The sequence below is a fragment of the Bombina bombina genome, chromosome 8 (genome assembly GCF_027579735.1).
Source record: "Bombina bombina isolate aBomBom1 chromosome 8, aBomBom1.pri, whole genome shotgun sequence".
In the NCBI taxonomy this organism is placed as follows: domain Eukaryota; kingdom Metazoa; phylum Chordata; class Amphibia; order Anura; family Bombinatoridae; genus Bombina; species Bombina bombina.
Window position 1 is genome coordinate 31483739 of NC_069506.1, and position 17500 is coordinate 31501238.

General features: G+C 36.5%; 2 protein-coding genes across 2 annotated transcripts in view; one reads left to right on the top strand and one right to left on the bottom strand.

Annotated features, from left to right (window-relative positions):
- The window catches only part of ARHGEF10L (Rho guanine nucleotide exchange factor 10 like), a 278910-nt gene that overhangs the window by 88078 nt on the left and 173332 nt on the right, over window positions 1-17500 (top strand). The gene's annotated exons all lie outside the window — the stretch shown is intronic.
- On the bottom strand, window positions 7969-10134 carry LOC128638123 (transcription factor E2F5-like). Its single transcript, XM_053689987.1, has 2 exons — window positions 9570-10134; window positions 7969-8481 (listed from the first exon to the last, which is right to left on the bottom strand). The coding sequence occupies exons 1-2, from the start codon at window positions 10132-10134 to the stop codon at window positions 8048-8050; spliced, it is 999 nt and encodes a 332-aa protein (XP_053545962.1). The 3' UTR covers window positions 7969-8047.

Consider the following 17500-nt stretch of genomic DNA (forward strand, 5'->3'; position numbering starts at 1 on the left):
GGTGATGTGTGTTTAGAGGTTATGCATATTGCTTATATACAGTATATATATATATAGTGTGTGTGTTATGGGTGATGTGTGTTTAGAGGTTATGCATATTGCTTATATGCAGTATATATATATATATAGTGTGTGTGTTATGGGTGATGTGTGTTTAGAGGTTATGCATATTGCTTATATACAGTATATATATATAGTGTGTGTGTTATGGGTGATGTGTGTTTAGAGGTTATGCATATTGCTTATATGCAGTGTATATATATATATATAGTGTGTGTGTTATGGGTGATGTGTGTTTAGAGGTTATGCATATTGCTTATATACAGTATATATATATAGTGTGTGTGTTATGGGTGATGTGTGTTTAGAGGTTATGCATATTGCTTATATACAGTATATATATATATATAGTGTGTGTGTTATGGGTGATGTGTGTTTAGAGGTTATGCATATTGCTTATATGCAGTATATATATATATTGTATGTGTTGTATTTGTGTTTCTACAGGAACCGATTTGTTAAAACAAATTAGGAGCAAAACAATAGCATAAATACCTTGCACATCCTGTTAAAAAAGAAAAAAATATGATTAATTCATCATTTTCTGAAATCAAATCCCTGTGTTCCATAAGCTGAGTGCTACAGCCAATAAGAAGCTGTAATGCTCAGCTCAGAGGATTCCTGGGATCTTATTGGGATTCTGGTTTAAATAAAACAATTATTTGCCAATATAACCATCAAGGACTAATTAATGCATATAACAAACATGTATTTATAACGTACTGCCAGTGTGCTGAATTCCTGACATCATCATAACTGCCAACAGTTTAAAAAATATTTCCTGGGAGATTTTTCAGCAGAACAATCTGACAGTTATATAAGACCTTCCCATAAAAATATTCAATTTTTTCTGCTCTGCCTCAAACCACTCAGTATAAAAAGCACTAAATCTACACAAAGTATAAAATATTGTACTCTATGGTTAAATGACAGGAGTTTTACAGATGCCAGTTTACTAAATTAAATATGGTAGTTTATTATTCTGCTGTATGTGCAAATAAATACATACAAAACACCAACAAAGCTCTCAGGTATGATTCCCACACTCAGACAAACAGCATAGTTTTCCAATATTGAGAAAACACTTGGGGCAATTATACCAGGGGAAAGGAGGCTGAAAACAGGGACGTCCCGGGAAAATCGGGTCAGTTGGCAAGTATGAATCATCCTCACAAAATGTATTTGGAAAAGCACTTTCAAATTCCCTTACAAATGTATTTACAACTTAGCCTGTTTGGAACAAAATATTTGGCAAAATATTCTGCTATTTGACTTGGAACAAAACTTTTTTTGGAAGATCTCTTTCCTGGTTTTAAGAACTAGTAAATGTGTGCCTAAAATAGACCCTGATATCAGTTTTCCTTATAGGAAGTCTTTATTTTATGTCACTTTGAAGTTAACCTTGTGGCATCATCTACAGACAGTTCTCAACTCAGGGTCCTTAGTACCAGAACAGGCTGAAAGGATTTCCTACACAAATCAGTTACAGAGATTTAGCCATTAAAGGGACATGAAACCCATTTTTTATTTTATGATTCAGATAGAGCATGTGATTTTAAACTTACTTTTAGTATCTAGTTTGTTTCCTTTTCTTGATATCCTTTGTTGAAAAACATACCTAGGTAGACTCAGGAGCTGATTGGTGGCTGCACATATATGCCTTAAATTGTCCAGTTTAAGGGACAGTATATATCAATTTTCATATAACTACATATAATAGTCACTACTATAAAGAAGACTGTGCACAGATACTGATCTAAAAATCCAGTATAAAACCTTTAAAAACCTTCTTAGAAGCTCCCAGTTTAGCACTGTTGATGAGGTTATGCTTGGACACCCACTGAAAGGGGCTGGAAAAACAAGAACAGCAGACACTCCCCCTTCCCTGCATATAAATAGACAGATAACATAAACAGGAGAGAGCAGGAGTCTGTAAACGCGTGTATACATCTGATACTATGGGGCTTGGTTAGGAGTCTAAAAATCAGCACAATGTTATTAAAAAATGAGCAAAACTATACATTGTTACAAACCCTCCCACATGGGCTATATAAATGTATCATCTACAAAACATTTATGCAAAGAAAAATCTAGTGTACAAAATGACTCATGTGATAAGGCTTCTGCAGCTTAATTATAGAAAATATTGCTGACTGGAAATTGCAGAAATACTGTAAATTCAATTTGAACTATAAATAAATGTAGCCTGCATATTTCATATGACACATTATAATGCCAAACTCAAAGGAACAGGAATTGATGCATAACTTAATGTCTTTTTAAAGCTACTAAAAACTAAAATGTTTCTTCCATGATTCAGATAGAACGTACAATCTTAAACAACTTTCAAATTTACTTTTATTATCAAATTTGCTTCATTCTCATGGTATCCTTTTTTGAAGGCACAACAATGCACTATTGGTAGAAAGCAGAATACATCATCAAGTGAACCAATGACAAGAGGCATATATGTGCAACCACCAATCCGCAGCTAGTTCCCAGAAGTGTGTTTCTGCTTCTGAGCCTACCTAGATATGCTTTTTAACAAAGAATATCAAGAAAACAAAGCAAATTAGATAATAGAAGTAAATTGGAAAGTTGCATACAATTTTATGCAATGAATCATGAAAATTTCATTTTTACTTTAAAGTTTACTGTCCCTTTAGAGGGACATTAATCACTTAATAAATGCTAGATACAATAAAGCATTCAAAGAAAAGATTAGTCTGAGAATGACTTGTAGATGTATTTTTTTAGTTTTATTAGTTATTTAAATATTGATAAAATAAGTGTAAAAGAGTAAAATATTTGTGTCTATAAAGCAATGGGAGCTGCCATGTTGTTAAGTTTCTTTCTCTGCTGAGGCCATTTAAAGACACTTATAAATAAGTCACTAGAGTGTGCATCCAATAGCTGAGTGAACTATAACAGTGTTTTTTATTACCATATCAAAGTATTTAATGTCCCTTTAAAGGGCCACTAAACACAGTAGATTTTCATAATCAACAAATGCAAGATAACAAGACAATGTAATAGCACTTATTCTGAACTTCAAATGAGTAGTAGATTTTTTTTTAACAATTTAAAACTTATGTCTATTTCTACTCCCCCTTTACTATGTGACAGCCATCAGCCAATCACAAATGCATACATGTACCATGTGACAGCCATCAGCCAATCACAAATGCATGTACGCTTATTCTGTGAATTATTGCACATGCTCAGAGCTGGTGACTCAAAAATTTTAAATATAAAAAGACTGTGTAGTAAATTGGAAAGTTGTTTTAAATTGCTGCTCTATCTGAATAATGACAGTTTAATTTTGACTTGAGTGTCCCTTTAAAGTGATGGTAAACTTACCCGACTTCAAACTTGTATTCTTATGCAAATTAAAAAAAATAAGTGGACTTTCATTCATGAAAGCATGCAAACCGCTCATTCTATTTAATTTTTTAGTCCGAAATAGCTGAATTTTAACATACTTTCCTCCTCCCGTACCACGCCCGCCATTGATTTATTTATCCCACATGTTTTGACATACCAATGACAGCCCAGGCCAGTCGGCGACACTGATATCATCAAATACGCCCTAAGTTAACAATGCGCATGCGCTAGACATTGGATCGATGACAGATCGTAGAATAACATCTATTTGAAACGCATGCGCATAGCTAAAGTTGAAGATATATATTCCAATACTATGACGTCGCGAGGGGTGGTTCTGCTTTCTGTCCGACTATAGAAAATAACAGGAAGTAATGACAGGGGTGGAGGATGGAGCGATAACGCTATGTGAGTAAAACATGATTTATTATAGAAAAGAATCAAATAAATAAGGAAAAAACATAGGGACTTAGGTTAGAAAGAACTGAGGATTAATAATATATTTCCCAAATATTGAAATTTACCATCACTTTAACTGATTCCCCCTCCCCCTTGTGGACAAATACAAACTGTCTGGTCAGCTCTGCTAGGAAAAAATAGTTCAGGATTGAATATTTCAGCTCAAACAGCAATAAAAAGATAAAGTGTAGGGGGGGGGCGTGTCCAATCACCGACTAAGATGGATGCTGCTAGGAGGTGCTCCACCTTGTAGTTGTCATATACGGCTGCTTATTCTTTCTAAGACCTGCAGATCTAACTCTTTCTAGGGGTTTTGAGCTTACCACAACTCAAGGACTTGATTAACCTAACTTGTCCAGACCAACGATCCCTAGCAGATCTGACTGGGGAAGGTGTGACATAGAGGCCTTGGAGCGGCCTATACCTTCTCCCTCCCTCCCTTGTCATACTGATATTTCAGTCTCGCCAGCCATTTGCGCTGAAGATAATTTATTTTCTGGCAACCTGATTGCTGAACACCATCTCACGTCTAAGAGTGGAATATATCTCTCACGATACTACAATTTGACAATGGTGAACATTCTAAGTGCTCTAGGGCAGGTCTTAATGGACTTTGAAAATAGCTTCTGCGCCATGATACAGGAGTCATCTCAACCTCTGCCATCTAGAAACTGTGCTATAGCACCTAGTAGGGAAGCCCATGTCCCTGACGCAAGCCTTCAGCAAAGTCCGACTACACCACTGCAATGTACAAAGCTGATACCAGGCCCAGATCGAGGGCTTCATGCTACATACCATGCGGTAGACTCCCGAGAGCAATGGGTGCTCATACGACAAGAGAAAGGGGGATACCGGCTAAGCACACTTTTGGCAAACACGGAGCTCATACCTTCCAGTACTGGGTTTATATCACGTAGAGAGAACCCTATTTTGAAGTGCGACCCAGCCGCGAGTACACACATGGAGGGACTAGTAGCTATAGACTCCAAGCTCACCGAGAGGGAGGAAAACTTGTGCTTGCTAATAGTGGTCTATTAGATGATCAGTACCTGGGGTACACAGTTGAGCCAGGCATGGATGCCTGGAAATCAGGAGCATCGAGGCCGTGAATGGCTGAGAGACCGGCTGAAAGCAAGTATTTTAGAAGCCCTTGGATGTTACCTGTTAAAGGCTGGTATCGGTTGACTATTGAACAGGGTCATAATAACAGGATGTGTGCTGTAGCTTTCCCACTCGTAGTAAGACATTCGAGCAGTAAATGACATTTGTTCCAAGATAGTTGTGCCCACACTTTAACTGTAGTTCTCCCTGTAACAGCGGATCCCTAGTTATCTCAAGCAAGTGTTATGATCACTGTTCTGGCTGCATATGTTTATTTTTATCTAGGTTTGCAGAGTATTTTCTTTTTTTCCTTTTCACCTTATTGGACTATAATCTGATTAGCATGCAAACTACTGGAGTGCTTACATGCCAATAATATGCATATGCCCTATGTTTCCCTTTGGTTTCTCTAATTTCTGTACCCCTCTGGTAATTCATGAGGTTCGGGGCCAGTTATTCAACCCTAAGATACATCATTTTAGCTATTGTCAATATCTTAGAGCCGTTCTGTCACTTACTAATTAATAGCTGCTTAGCCGCAGCAACTGTATTTTTGGGATTATATATATATACTGTGACATTAAGCATTTCAATCTGCGCATGTATTGAGCCCTATCTGAGATGCTAAGGGAACATTTAATAGTAAGCTTCTTTGTACTAGCATATACCTGAGATATGTAAGACAGAGGTGGTATACTGCAATTTATGTCTGTCCTTATCGGGGACTTGAGATTTACTGTAAAAATATCTTTAGTCGTAGTATAGAGATTATAGAATATTACATAGAGAGACAAGTTGCGGATTCTCATACTGGCCACTAGAGGGGAGTAAAGGATTGGTTACAGTTAGTTTTATTTTAGATAGAAATGCTTATAACCTTTATGTATTAAGCCACCAAATCTCTGCTAGGCCCACCAGCTATCCCATAAAAATGGTAGTAATACTCTTGTAAGTTTGTTATACTTAGTTAAAGTGCTCCTACGTGCCTGGAAATCAGAGAGAATTGTAGTTTATTGGTTCTTATCCCGCTCCACTAGATTTGCCCTAATATATCTGTAGCTCTGCTGAATCTAACACCACTCTTTCCCCTAATTTTTCGTTTATTTATGTAAACAGTGGAACGCAGATTCCCTAAGACCTTTTCCCTATATTCACACGAAAACAAAATTGCTTGACATGTTTTAAAAACACTATTTCCCTTCCCCCCAATTTTTGATTGTTGGATAACCTACATGTCATGGAAAGATATGATATGGTTAAGTTTGAGCTATTCAAATTATATTTAATAGTCTCGAAAGAGATCTTATGACCTTTTTATACTCCATAAACCAGAAGAGTAATACATGTTATGGTAGCTAGTGTTCTCCAGATTTATGGGTAGTTATAGTCGCGGGGACCCGAAAGGGGTCCTATATGTCAAAATTCTAAAATATGAGGTTAGTTTATATGCCCTCCAACCACATAGATACCATTCCATTGCTAGAACTATTCTTGATCTTGAATCTTAGTTTGTTATTCCTAATAGCTATTGCACTGCAAATTACTGTGTATACCTCATACGACTGATGTAATATGCTTTGTGATTGAACAATTTTGTCTATTACTGTAATCTATTCTTGTGGTGATGTTGTATTGAACTATTTTGTTTTGTTTTTCTTCAATAAAAACTTTAAACATAAAAAAAAGTGTAAATCACAGATCTGCTGGTTTCAAAATTAATTGAAGCAACTTTGAAATGTAAAACTTACATTGCAGATAAGACACATCCCAAAGACATTTTTAGTATAGTTATTAGGGATATTATGTTTTACTGGGATCTACAAATTGAAACAGCTTTTTCATTGTACATTTCCATAAGATAAAAAATCTATGTAGATTGATCACGTGCCATCTAAACATTTACAAATTGTAATTAGTCACAAACAATGGAAACAAATCTAATAGTCATAAATGTGTTAATTAATGGCCATATCACTACACTCCATATTTAAAGGGACATTGCATTCCTCTTAAAGGACCACTAAAAATTGTAAACTACATGATTTTGAACCTTCATATCTGAGAATAATTTTACAATGAAAACTGCAGCTTTATTTTGTTGTGTATATTGTTTTATGTTTATTCATTTCACTGATTTCCCTGTCCCTAATTTTTAGCCAATCAAAAACTAATATTCAGATATAGGACAAACTCTGTTTGCACATGTGCAGTTGAGGGACTGGGGAAGCCTGCCCTTAAAGGGACACTGAACCCATTTTTTTTCTTTCGTGATTCAGATAGAGCATGTCATTTTTTTTTCTCTCTTTTTTAGATAGTGTCAAGCGTGTGTGGCGGCATCCAGGTGAGGAGTACAAAGACAAGTGTGTCTTGCCTACAGTCAAGCATGGTGGTGGGAGTGTCATGGTCTGGGCCTGCATGAGTGCTGCTGGCCCTGGGGAGCTACAGTTCATTAAGGGGAACCATGAATGCCGACATGTACTGCGATATACTGAAGCAGAGCATGATCCCCCTACCTTCAGGGACTGGGCAGCAGGGCAGTATTCCAACATGACAATGACCCCAAACACACCTCCAAGACAGCCACTGCCTTGCTAAAGAAGCTGAGGGTAAAGGTGATGGACTGGTCAATCATGTCTCCAGACCTAAAACCTATTCAGCATCTGTGGGGCATCCTCAAACGGAATGTAGGGGAGCGCAAAGGTCTCTAACATCCACCAGTTCTGTGATGTCATCATGGAGTAGTGGAAGAGGACTCCAGTGGAAACCTGTGAAGCTCTGGTGAACTCCATGTCCAAGAGGGTTAATGCAGTGCGTCAGAAGACATTAATTCATCAATGATATCATTACTTATTGGCCCTTCTGATTCGTCCATTTTCATTACATCAAAAGAGTTTGGTTTTATTGTATTATTAACATCCATTGTGTGCACATAGGAGTATGCACTGGAGCTGTTAGGCTGTGTAAAATCATTTGCAAGGGCAGCATATAAAATAGACTCTGGAAGGCCAGTATAACTGCTTGTAGCGGAGCTCTCTTGTGAATTTTAATAGTTATATTCTGTGGTTGTCCCTGCCTCCAGAGTATTATCCTGTGCTATTTTCTGTGGAAAGTTTTCTTTTTTCACTGATGGTTTACTTGAAGTTAATGTATTGGATAAGGTAGCCTGCAAATAGTCATCTTGTGCCACTTTTTGCTGTGAAAGCTGGGACCGTGTTTGTAACTGTTCATCCAAAATAAATGCAGGTAATGACTTTTCAGGCTGTGAAAAGTTATTTGGTACCACTTGATTTTGTGGACAGTCTTTCTGTATTGTTGATGGTTTACTTGACTTTGCTGATAATGCAGTTAATGATTTTTCTGGTTGAGAATAGGATGGTGGAATATCATCAGGTGGAGGAACTGGGAAAACAATTGGCTTTGAAGAACTGGAGTCTTGATTAATTAACAATACTTGTAGGGGCGTATTTAGGTTTTGTGCTGCCCTAGGCACTCAAAATTCTGCTGCGCCCCCCCCCCACCCCACCCCAGGTTTAAGGCCTTTTTTTAGACATAATATTTTTGGGGCAGGGTGTAAACATTTAAAAAAATGTCTTTTTAAGTAGATGTTCACCAGGGCTTGCATTCACTCTTGTCACACACACACACACACACACACACACACACACACACACACACACATATATATATATATATATATATATATATATATATATATATATATATATATATATATATATATATATAAAGACATTATTTTGCAAGTCAGATGATTAAAGTGTTTATATCAGAAAAAAATATCCTTCACTGTATGATAGTTTGTCAGCAGGTAGTTGTTTAACCTTAAACATCTTCTTTGGTGATTGACAGTTATTTAAGCAAAATATCTGCTTGGATAAATATGTAATGAATATACAAACTGGCCTTTAAAGGTACTTAACAAATACAACAGTAGTTATGATAGGTTTAGGAATTGTATCATAGGGGATAAAGTCACATGATGCAATCATAATAAAGTATATACTTATTGTTTCTGAATGTATTAAAGTATATACGTATTGTTTCTGAATGTATTAAATGCATACAACATATTTTTAGTTGTGTTTTAAGTCACATGGTTGTATAGATTCAGCAATAAATACTTATTCTTTGCATGTATGACAGATAGACAAACAGTAAATGTACAAGTATTTAGTGACTAATCCGTTATTTTAATGCCTAATGAAGATGTATTGAAGGTAGAAAGGCATATGCTGTTTCACAGTGGTCACGGTGTAGTGCACACTGCACTGTGTAGTCTGTGTGAGTCTCAATCACGCGGTGGAGCCAGGAAGAATACCGCATTCCCTCTCAGTCCAGGCCAGGCTGCGCAAGTGAGCTCCGCCTCCACTGTCACCACGTCATGCACACCCACATACAATCCCATAGGATAACAATAGCCGGGCCCTGGTTGATTTAGCCACCCGGCCCTGAGTTCAGTAGAGTGGCCCTAGGGACTCAAAATTCTGCTGCCCCTTAAAAATATGCTGCCCTAGGCACTGGCCTTGTTGGCCTATGCCTTAATACGCCCCTGAATACTTGTATAGGCCCCGACTGACTCTTCAGACTAATCTGATATTTCTTGCTTCCTTTTTGACCCATTTCAGGAATTGGAACTTCCAGTTGTGTACCAGATGGAGCCTGAATTGCAAGAAGGGTGTCTTCATGAAAGCAATTGCATAAATCTTCATGAGTCACATAAGAAAAATTGTTGTTTACTGTATCGTCCTTTATATTTTCAATGCTTTGCTGCAACCAAGCTTTTTGTTGATCTAGTGTCTTTTCTTTAAGATCCAAATTGACGATATCAGCTTTCAGGCTTTTAAGTTTCTCAATTACTTCTTTGGAGTTGCATCCAGAACCTACACCTTTCCACTGGATACTGTTATTTGATTTTTTTTCTATTGAACCAATTCCTTCCAAAATATTGGTAATATCATATATCCTCCTCTTTTGTCTAACCGCCAGAGTATCAGCAGCCACTTGTAGATCCAACACTCCGTCCTTAGCATCCTGCAAGAGCGATACGAACTTACTGGTTAGAAGACCTAAACTTTTTTCATGACGGCTGGAGGCCCCAGCAGGCTCAGCCATCCTTTCTGTGTTTGTGGGCCCCTTCTCCGCTGTTACCTGACTCATCGCGACCCACACCGGTTCACACAACACGCGGGGCAGCACGAGACAACTTTCCACGGGAAGTGACGCGTTTGTCGCGCTGTTACCTAGGAGACACAAGCTTAAGAGAAATATGGCAGCCTAGAGCATGTCATTTTAAGCAACTTTCTAATTTACTCCTGTTATCATTTTTCTTCGTTCTCTTGCTATCTTTATTTGAAAAAGAAAACATCTAAGCTAAGGAGTCAGACAATTTTTGGTTCAGACCCTGGACAGCACTTGTTTATTGGTAGGTGAATTTATCCACCAATCAGCAAGAACAACCCACTGTAGTTCACAAAAAATCCACTCTTTACAAACACATGCCTGAGTCTTAGTGTCCAGGGTGAAGTAAACAAAAGCTCACATAAATTGTCTAAAACCTAAACCTCCATGGGAGAGAGTAAAACAAGCACAAATTGTAGATGTATTTTACAGCAAAAGGCAGTAAAATAAATAATGAATGTATATTGCAATAATGTTGCACTTGCAATAACAACATTTTATGCATTGTTGAAATGTCAAGTTTAAAGGGACACTAAACCTAATTTTTTCTTTCATGATTCAGATAGAGCATGAAATTTTAAGTAACTTTCTAACTTACTCCTATTATCAAAATGTTTTCGTTCTCTTGCCATCTTTACTTTAAAAAGCAGGAATGGGATGCATAGGAGTCGGACCATTTTTGGTTGAGAACCTGGGTTATGCTTGCTTATTGGTGGGTAAATATTGGTGGGTAAATGTCAGCCTCCAATAAGCAAGCATTATCCATGGTGCTAAACCTAAAATGTGCTGGTTGCTAAGATTTACATTCCTGGTTTTAAAATAAAGATAGTATGAGAACAAAGAAAAATTGATAATACGAGTAAATTAGAAAGTTGCTTAAAATTTCATACTCTATCTGAATCATGAAAGAAAAAAAATTGGTTTCAGTGTCCCTTTTATGGTCCTTTAAATGCTCAATTATGGTAAAAAAGTCAAAATATACTAACATTTATTTTACTCACTTTTCCTATAATCAAACTGAAATGCAGGCTTCAGAGCTCAAACCCTGCAACATGATACACAGCATGTGCTTGATCAGTGTAGGTGCTTATTTATATCTTCCCTAACTAGCTACGCAAAGGAGATCAAATTAACATACCCAGCAAGGGGTAAATCCCTGGAGTGCAAAACAATGTAAATTCTGATAACAAACGGAATGTTTGGCAATGCAGTACCTAATGACATTGTCGGCCCTTTAAAATATAAATGCACATCATCATTTAAAGCTTGTAACATATAAAATGAAGTATCAGGAAGTAAAAATAACTAATCACACCAGATCCCATAACCTCAGCCACAAAGAAAACAAAATATATTAACGAAACAACCATAACAGGAAATACTCAGGGGGTAACATAATAGAATCACTACTGCTGAACTTATAGGGGCTTCTGGGAGGAACTGCTTTCTAATCCCTTAAATACGCCACCGATTTATTCTGATCTTGGAACAAATTCTCTTGCTTAATAGGGTAATATTTATCACTAAAATGGATCTACACAAGAAACACGACTCAAGTCTAAATAATTCCAGAAACTGCCATATTCCTATAAAAAATGTCTCACAAAATCATTAAAAAAAAATCACAATATTATTCTTATTGTTGTCTTGAATTAACAAAATAAATGTATCCATCTTTCCATCCCTCATTGTGTAGTGATTGTTCTTAAAGGGACAGGAAACCCCAAAATTGTCTTTCAAGATTTTGATAAAACATTCAATTTTATACATTTTTACTTCATTATCTTGTTATCCTTTGCTGAAGGAACAGCATTGCACTACTGGCAGCTGAACACATCTAGTTAGCCAATCACAAGAGTCAAATATGTGCAGGCACCAATCAGCAGCTAACTCCCACTAGTGTAGTTGATGTGCGTATTCTTTTTCAACAATGGATACTAAGAGAACAAAGCACATTTGAAAATAAAAGTGAATTTAAAAGTGTCTTAAAATTACATGATCTATCCGAATCATGCAAGTTTAATTTTGACTTTCCTATCCCTTTAACTGTAAAGTTGTTTAAAATTGTATGTTCTTTTTTTTTTTATACTTTATTTAATTTTTGACAGAAAGAAAAAAAGTAGCAAGAGAGCACATTCGCTCATGTTTGTGCACCGCACAGAGTAAATCAAGATACATACATGATAAAGAAATACTTTGTTGTCAGTACATCATACAGAGCATATAATCTTGTTTACATACATACTTGTCCAAACAAAAAAAAATAAAACTATGTCTATTCTGCCAGTTTTCTGGTGCGTTAAACATATAAAGAAAGAAAAGAGAAGAGAAAAAAAAATAATAAAAAATAAATAAATAAATAAAAAATAAATAAAAAGGTTTTTTTTTAAACCTTTTTATTTATTAAAATTGTATGTTCTACCTAAATCATGAAATAATTTTTTTGGGTTTCATGTCCCTTTAAGATTTATGACTACATTTAAGGGCAGTACATAAATAAAGTGAGGCGAGGTCTGTATAGCTCAGGGGTGGGGCTTAGTGGACTGGATGTAAGTCAGGAGGGGTGAGCGGACAGGCTTTGGTTTGAACATTTTAGGGGCTTTTTGGGCAGGCTGTGGAACAGATAGGATGCAGGGACAGTTTGACATAGCTTCATTTCAGGGCAGTCCCACTAACTTTGGGATAAATGGGAAACTTAAAGGGGCAGTCTAGTCAAAATTAAACTTTTATGATTCAGATAGTGCATGCAATTTTAAACAACTTTCCATTTACTTTTATCATCAAATTTGCTTTGCTCTCTTGGTATTCTTTGTTTAAAGCTAAACCTAGGCTCACATGCTAATTTCTAAGCCTTTGGAGGCCACCTCTTATCTCAGTGCATTTGGACAGTTTTTCACAGCTAGACAGCGCTAGTTAATTTGTACCATATATATAACATTGTGCACACTTCTGTGGAGTTAACTAGTTTGGCTAAAATAAAAGTCTGTCAAAATAACTGAAATAAGGGGGCAGTTTGCAGAGGCATAGGTACAAGGCAATCACAGAGGTAACATTATATTAACTGGGGAATGGATAATAAAGAGATTATCTATCTTTTTAAACAATAACAATTCTAGAGTAGACTGTCCCTTTAAACTTTTAGACAGCTTTTAGCTTATAAACCTCTTGGTTTCCTATTTTTTATGTCTACAAATATGTTAAAAATATCACTGCAAACTTTGCTACCAGATAGTGCTCAGGACACATGCACACTCCTGAGACTACCTAGGTATGCTATTCAGCAAATTATATAAAGCGAAAGAAGATAATTTGATTATAGAAGTAAATTGGAAAGTTGTTTAAAATTGCATAATGTCCCATTAAACCCTTAGTAGAAGGTAAACTAACTTCTGTAGTATTCTAGCAGCATAAAAAAATGCTAATTTAGCCTTTGTTTCAAAATGGCACAATATGCACGCGAGGGCAGCAAATCTCTGTGCTAAAAAGCTCAGTGATCAGTAAGTATGCTATGTGCATAGAGAATACCTACCAGTTAGTGCCAGTGCACTAATTAAAAGTTAAAGGGATACCGAACCCACATTTTTTTCTTTCATGATTCAGATAGAGCAAGCTATTTTAAGCAACTTTCTAATTTACTCCTATTATCGATTTTTCTTTGTTCTCTTGGTGTCTTTTTTTGAAAAAGCATGAATGTAAGCTTATGAGCTGGCCCATCTTTAGCTCAGCACCTGGGTAATGCTTGGTGATTGGTGGCTAAAATGTAGCCACCAATCAGCAAGCAGTACCCAGGATGCTGAACCAAAAAATAGGCCGGCTCCAAAACTTACATTCCTGCTTTTTAAAAAAAAGATACCAAGAGAATGGAGAAAAATTGATAATAGGAGTAAATTAGAAAGTTGCTAAGTGAAAGTAAATTTTGCTTCTAGTGAATAGAGCTACAGTTAGAATTCATATCAAATAGTAAAGTCGCTAAGTTTTTTTTTTTGTAAATGCAACGTCTTTTGAAATATTTATAATTTTACCGATCGCATTATCTAGTGTCTTCCGGGTTATTACGGGTTTTACTCTTCAACGGACAGACAAGTCATTTACGTAAGGATGCCGACAATGAAAAATTGGCGCATGCGCAACAATGAATCACTTGATTCATTCTTTAGTATTTCAGTGTAGATCGTGTGAACAGTGTGTCTGCGTTGCAGGATTCCCCAAATACGCTACCCCTCTAAACTCAATATGTAAGCTCCGTGTACCTGTAATGAATGACGAAAATAGGATTCCCTTTCTCTATGCGCATGCGGCTAACGTTAATGCGCTTGAAGAGCCAGAATGAGATCACAGCTAGCCGCATGCGCACTAGAAGACGTGGGCTTTTTTCTAGGTGCTTGAGACACCAATGGGGGAACCAATCGGTTAGATTCCAATGGTTTCGTCACCACAACAGAATTTTTTTTTATCGCGGGTGGAGGAATACATATTCAGTTGAACACAATCCGCATTAAAAAAAAGGTATTTAGAAAAAGAGCATTGCAAAATCATGAATTAAACTGCATCTTATTTTGAATGTAATATCAGATTATTAATAGCGCAACCTCTGACTTAACTTTCACTTTAAAATTGCATGCTCTATCTGAATCATGAAAGAAAAAAAATTAGGTTCTGCATCCTTTAAAAAACAAAAACAACCTTTTTATGCAGTAAGCAAAGTGCCTCACAGTTTTATGCTGGGGCTGGTTGTGCAATTTTGCTTCTGAGCAAGCTAATGAGCCAATCTGGAGAAGCATACTCATGTAGGAGCTATTAGGCATGGGACATTTTTTCGTATTAGGTATTCATTTAGAAAATTAATTCTGAATATGGCTGCAGGTAGCAGCATTTTTACTGTTTTCAGTGCTGGATTTATTCGTCGAAAAATGCGACACACTATTTGCACAGATGTTCGTGTGTTATACTATATGGTTATATGTCCAAAAAATAAAATAAAACTGATAGTATAAATAATAGCAAACTGCCCTGCACTTTGCCACAAAATGGGCTGTTTTGTTCCCTATTTTACATAAACAAAGAACTATCATTTTCCTTTGTTACAAAATCTTTGATAATGTAACTTGAGGTTGGTTAGATGCAGTTCTACAATTGGTCTGTGACTGAGACTGGAACTGTGTAATGTTGTGTCTGAGAATTGCAGAGTGTGAGACAGACATAGCAGCGAGGGAGGGGTTGTGAGAGGCTGGGCTTGTGTGTGAGATCTGAGCTGAATGTTACAGCCCTGGATTTCCACTTCCTGCTGTAGGAAATTAGGAACCGGCTTATGACTAAGATGCTGAAGTCAAAAGGGTTAACCCAGGTACGACAGCGCTTGCATGATGTCCAGGGGTTGGGGGATACAGTGGGTCTGGCCAGCTTCCAGGGTACCTGCTACTCTCTGAGTCATTGAGTTAAACATTGAAACTAAATGCCAGATTATAGTTCTTAAAATAATTTAACTACTTAGTTACCAGAGAGGGCTACATTTCTGAATAGCTATATGTTGTAGTTGTCTCTGACAAATTAAAAAGGTGACTGACTCCTCAAAACTATATGGTGTAATACATTGCCCTGGCTTTGGGGAGATGGTCTAAACAATTTTACTCTGCGTGGAACAGCATATTCACTAACAATTTCTGCACTGTTTATTCCTTGCCAGCTTTGTGTTTTAATGAAGTAGCTGGTTAGGTGGCAGTTTAATACTTTGCAGCAGTATAACATTTTCTGTTATTTACAAATCCAAAGCACAAATGAATTGCATAATCTGACATAAATTGATTTAATGCTAATTTGTGGAACAAGCACTGCAATAATTTAATATTAGCTTAATATTGGCTTACATTTTATCCAGGTGGTCGGTAAAATCAGTCGGGTGGTGTGCCCATTAAATAGGTAGCATTTAATGCACTGCAGTGATTGAGTCGATATAATAAAATAATGAAGGGACTGCAGAGATCTTCCACAATTTGTGAATCTAGTAGTCTGTGTGTCTTTTGAAGCAGATAGTTAAAAGGGGTTAAGTTGATAACCATGGTTACTAAACATTCTGCTATTTGTCTATATGAGTGTGACAGCTGAATACCGGGGTCGCCTGAACCAGGAGTTTATTTCTCATGAATGAATTAGGCAATACTGCTTTTATTTTACTTACCCAAACAAGGGGTATCCTGATTTTATAGGGAAAATAAGGTTTTACAAATTATATTAACAAGGATAATAGTGTTAATGCAATTGTTTATAATCCAATTGATCTTTAGAACAAAGGAGAAACAATTTAACCCATATTTTTCAATCTCAGTGCGATACTGATGAGCTTACTTATCATTTGGAGAACAGATCTCATTGGTTATTTTACTGGCGTGGGAAGGTCACACATTTTGCATCTTGGATTTCAAACCTGTGATTAGAGAGATTCCTGATTGAGCACAAGTGGATTAGTAAATACTATAGCAAAACATTCTGCAAGTATTTTAAAGGTAAATTCTGTCCAGCTACAGATCACCTAGGTTACTTCTTAAAGGGACAGTGTACTGTAGCAGTTTCTACCCTTTAATGTGATCCCAATGATCAGTTAAACCTACTAGAGTGTATAAAATTATTTACAAACCGCTCATTTTCATTTTCCTGCTGTATCCCAACCTATACTGAAAATTTCAGTTCTTCAGCATTGGGTATAGAAAAGCTATGTAGCAGCTAAGGAAATTACACTCCCAATGTGAGTTGGGAGAGAGAAGTATTAAACTGTTAAAGGGACACTGAACCCAATTTTTTTTCTTTCGTGATTTAGATAGAGCATGCAATTTTAAACAGCTTTCTAATTTACTCCTATTATCAATTTTTCTTCGTTCTCTTGCTATCTTAATTTGAAAAAGAAGGCATCTAAACTTTTTTTTGGGTTCAGAACTCTGGACAGCAGTTTTTGATTGGTGGATGAATTTATCCACCAATCAGCAAGGACAACCTAGGTTGTTCACCAAAAAATGGGCCAGCATCTAAACTTTCATTCTTGCATTTCAAATAAAGATACCAAGAGAATGAAGAAAAATTGTTAATAGGAGTAAATTAGAAAGTTGCTTAAAATGTCATGCTCTATCTGAATCACAAAAGAAAAAAATTGGGTTCAGTGTCCCTTTAAAGGTAAATTCTGTCCAGTTACAGATCACCTAGGTTACTTCTTAAAGGGACAGTGTACTGTAGCAGTTTCTACCCTTTAATGTGATCCCAATGATCAATTAAACCTACTGGAGTGTATTAAATTATTTACAAATCGCTCATT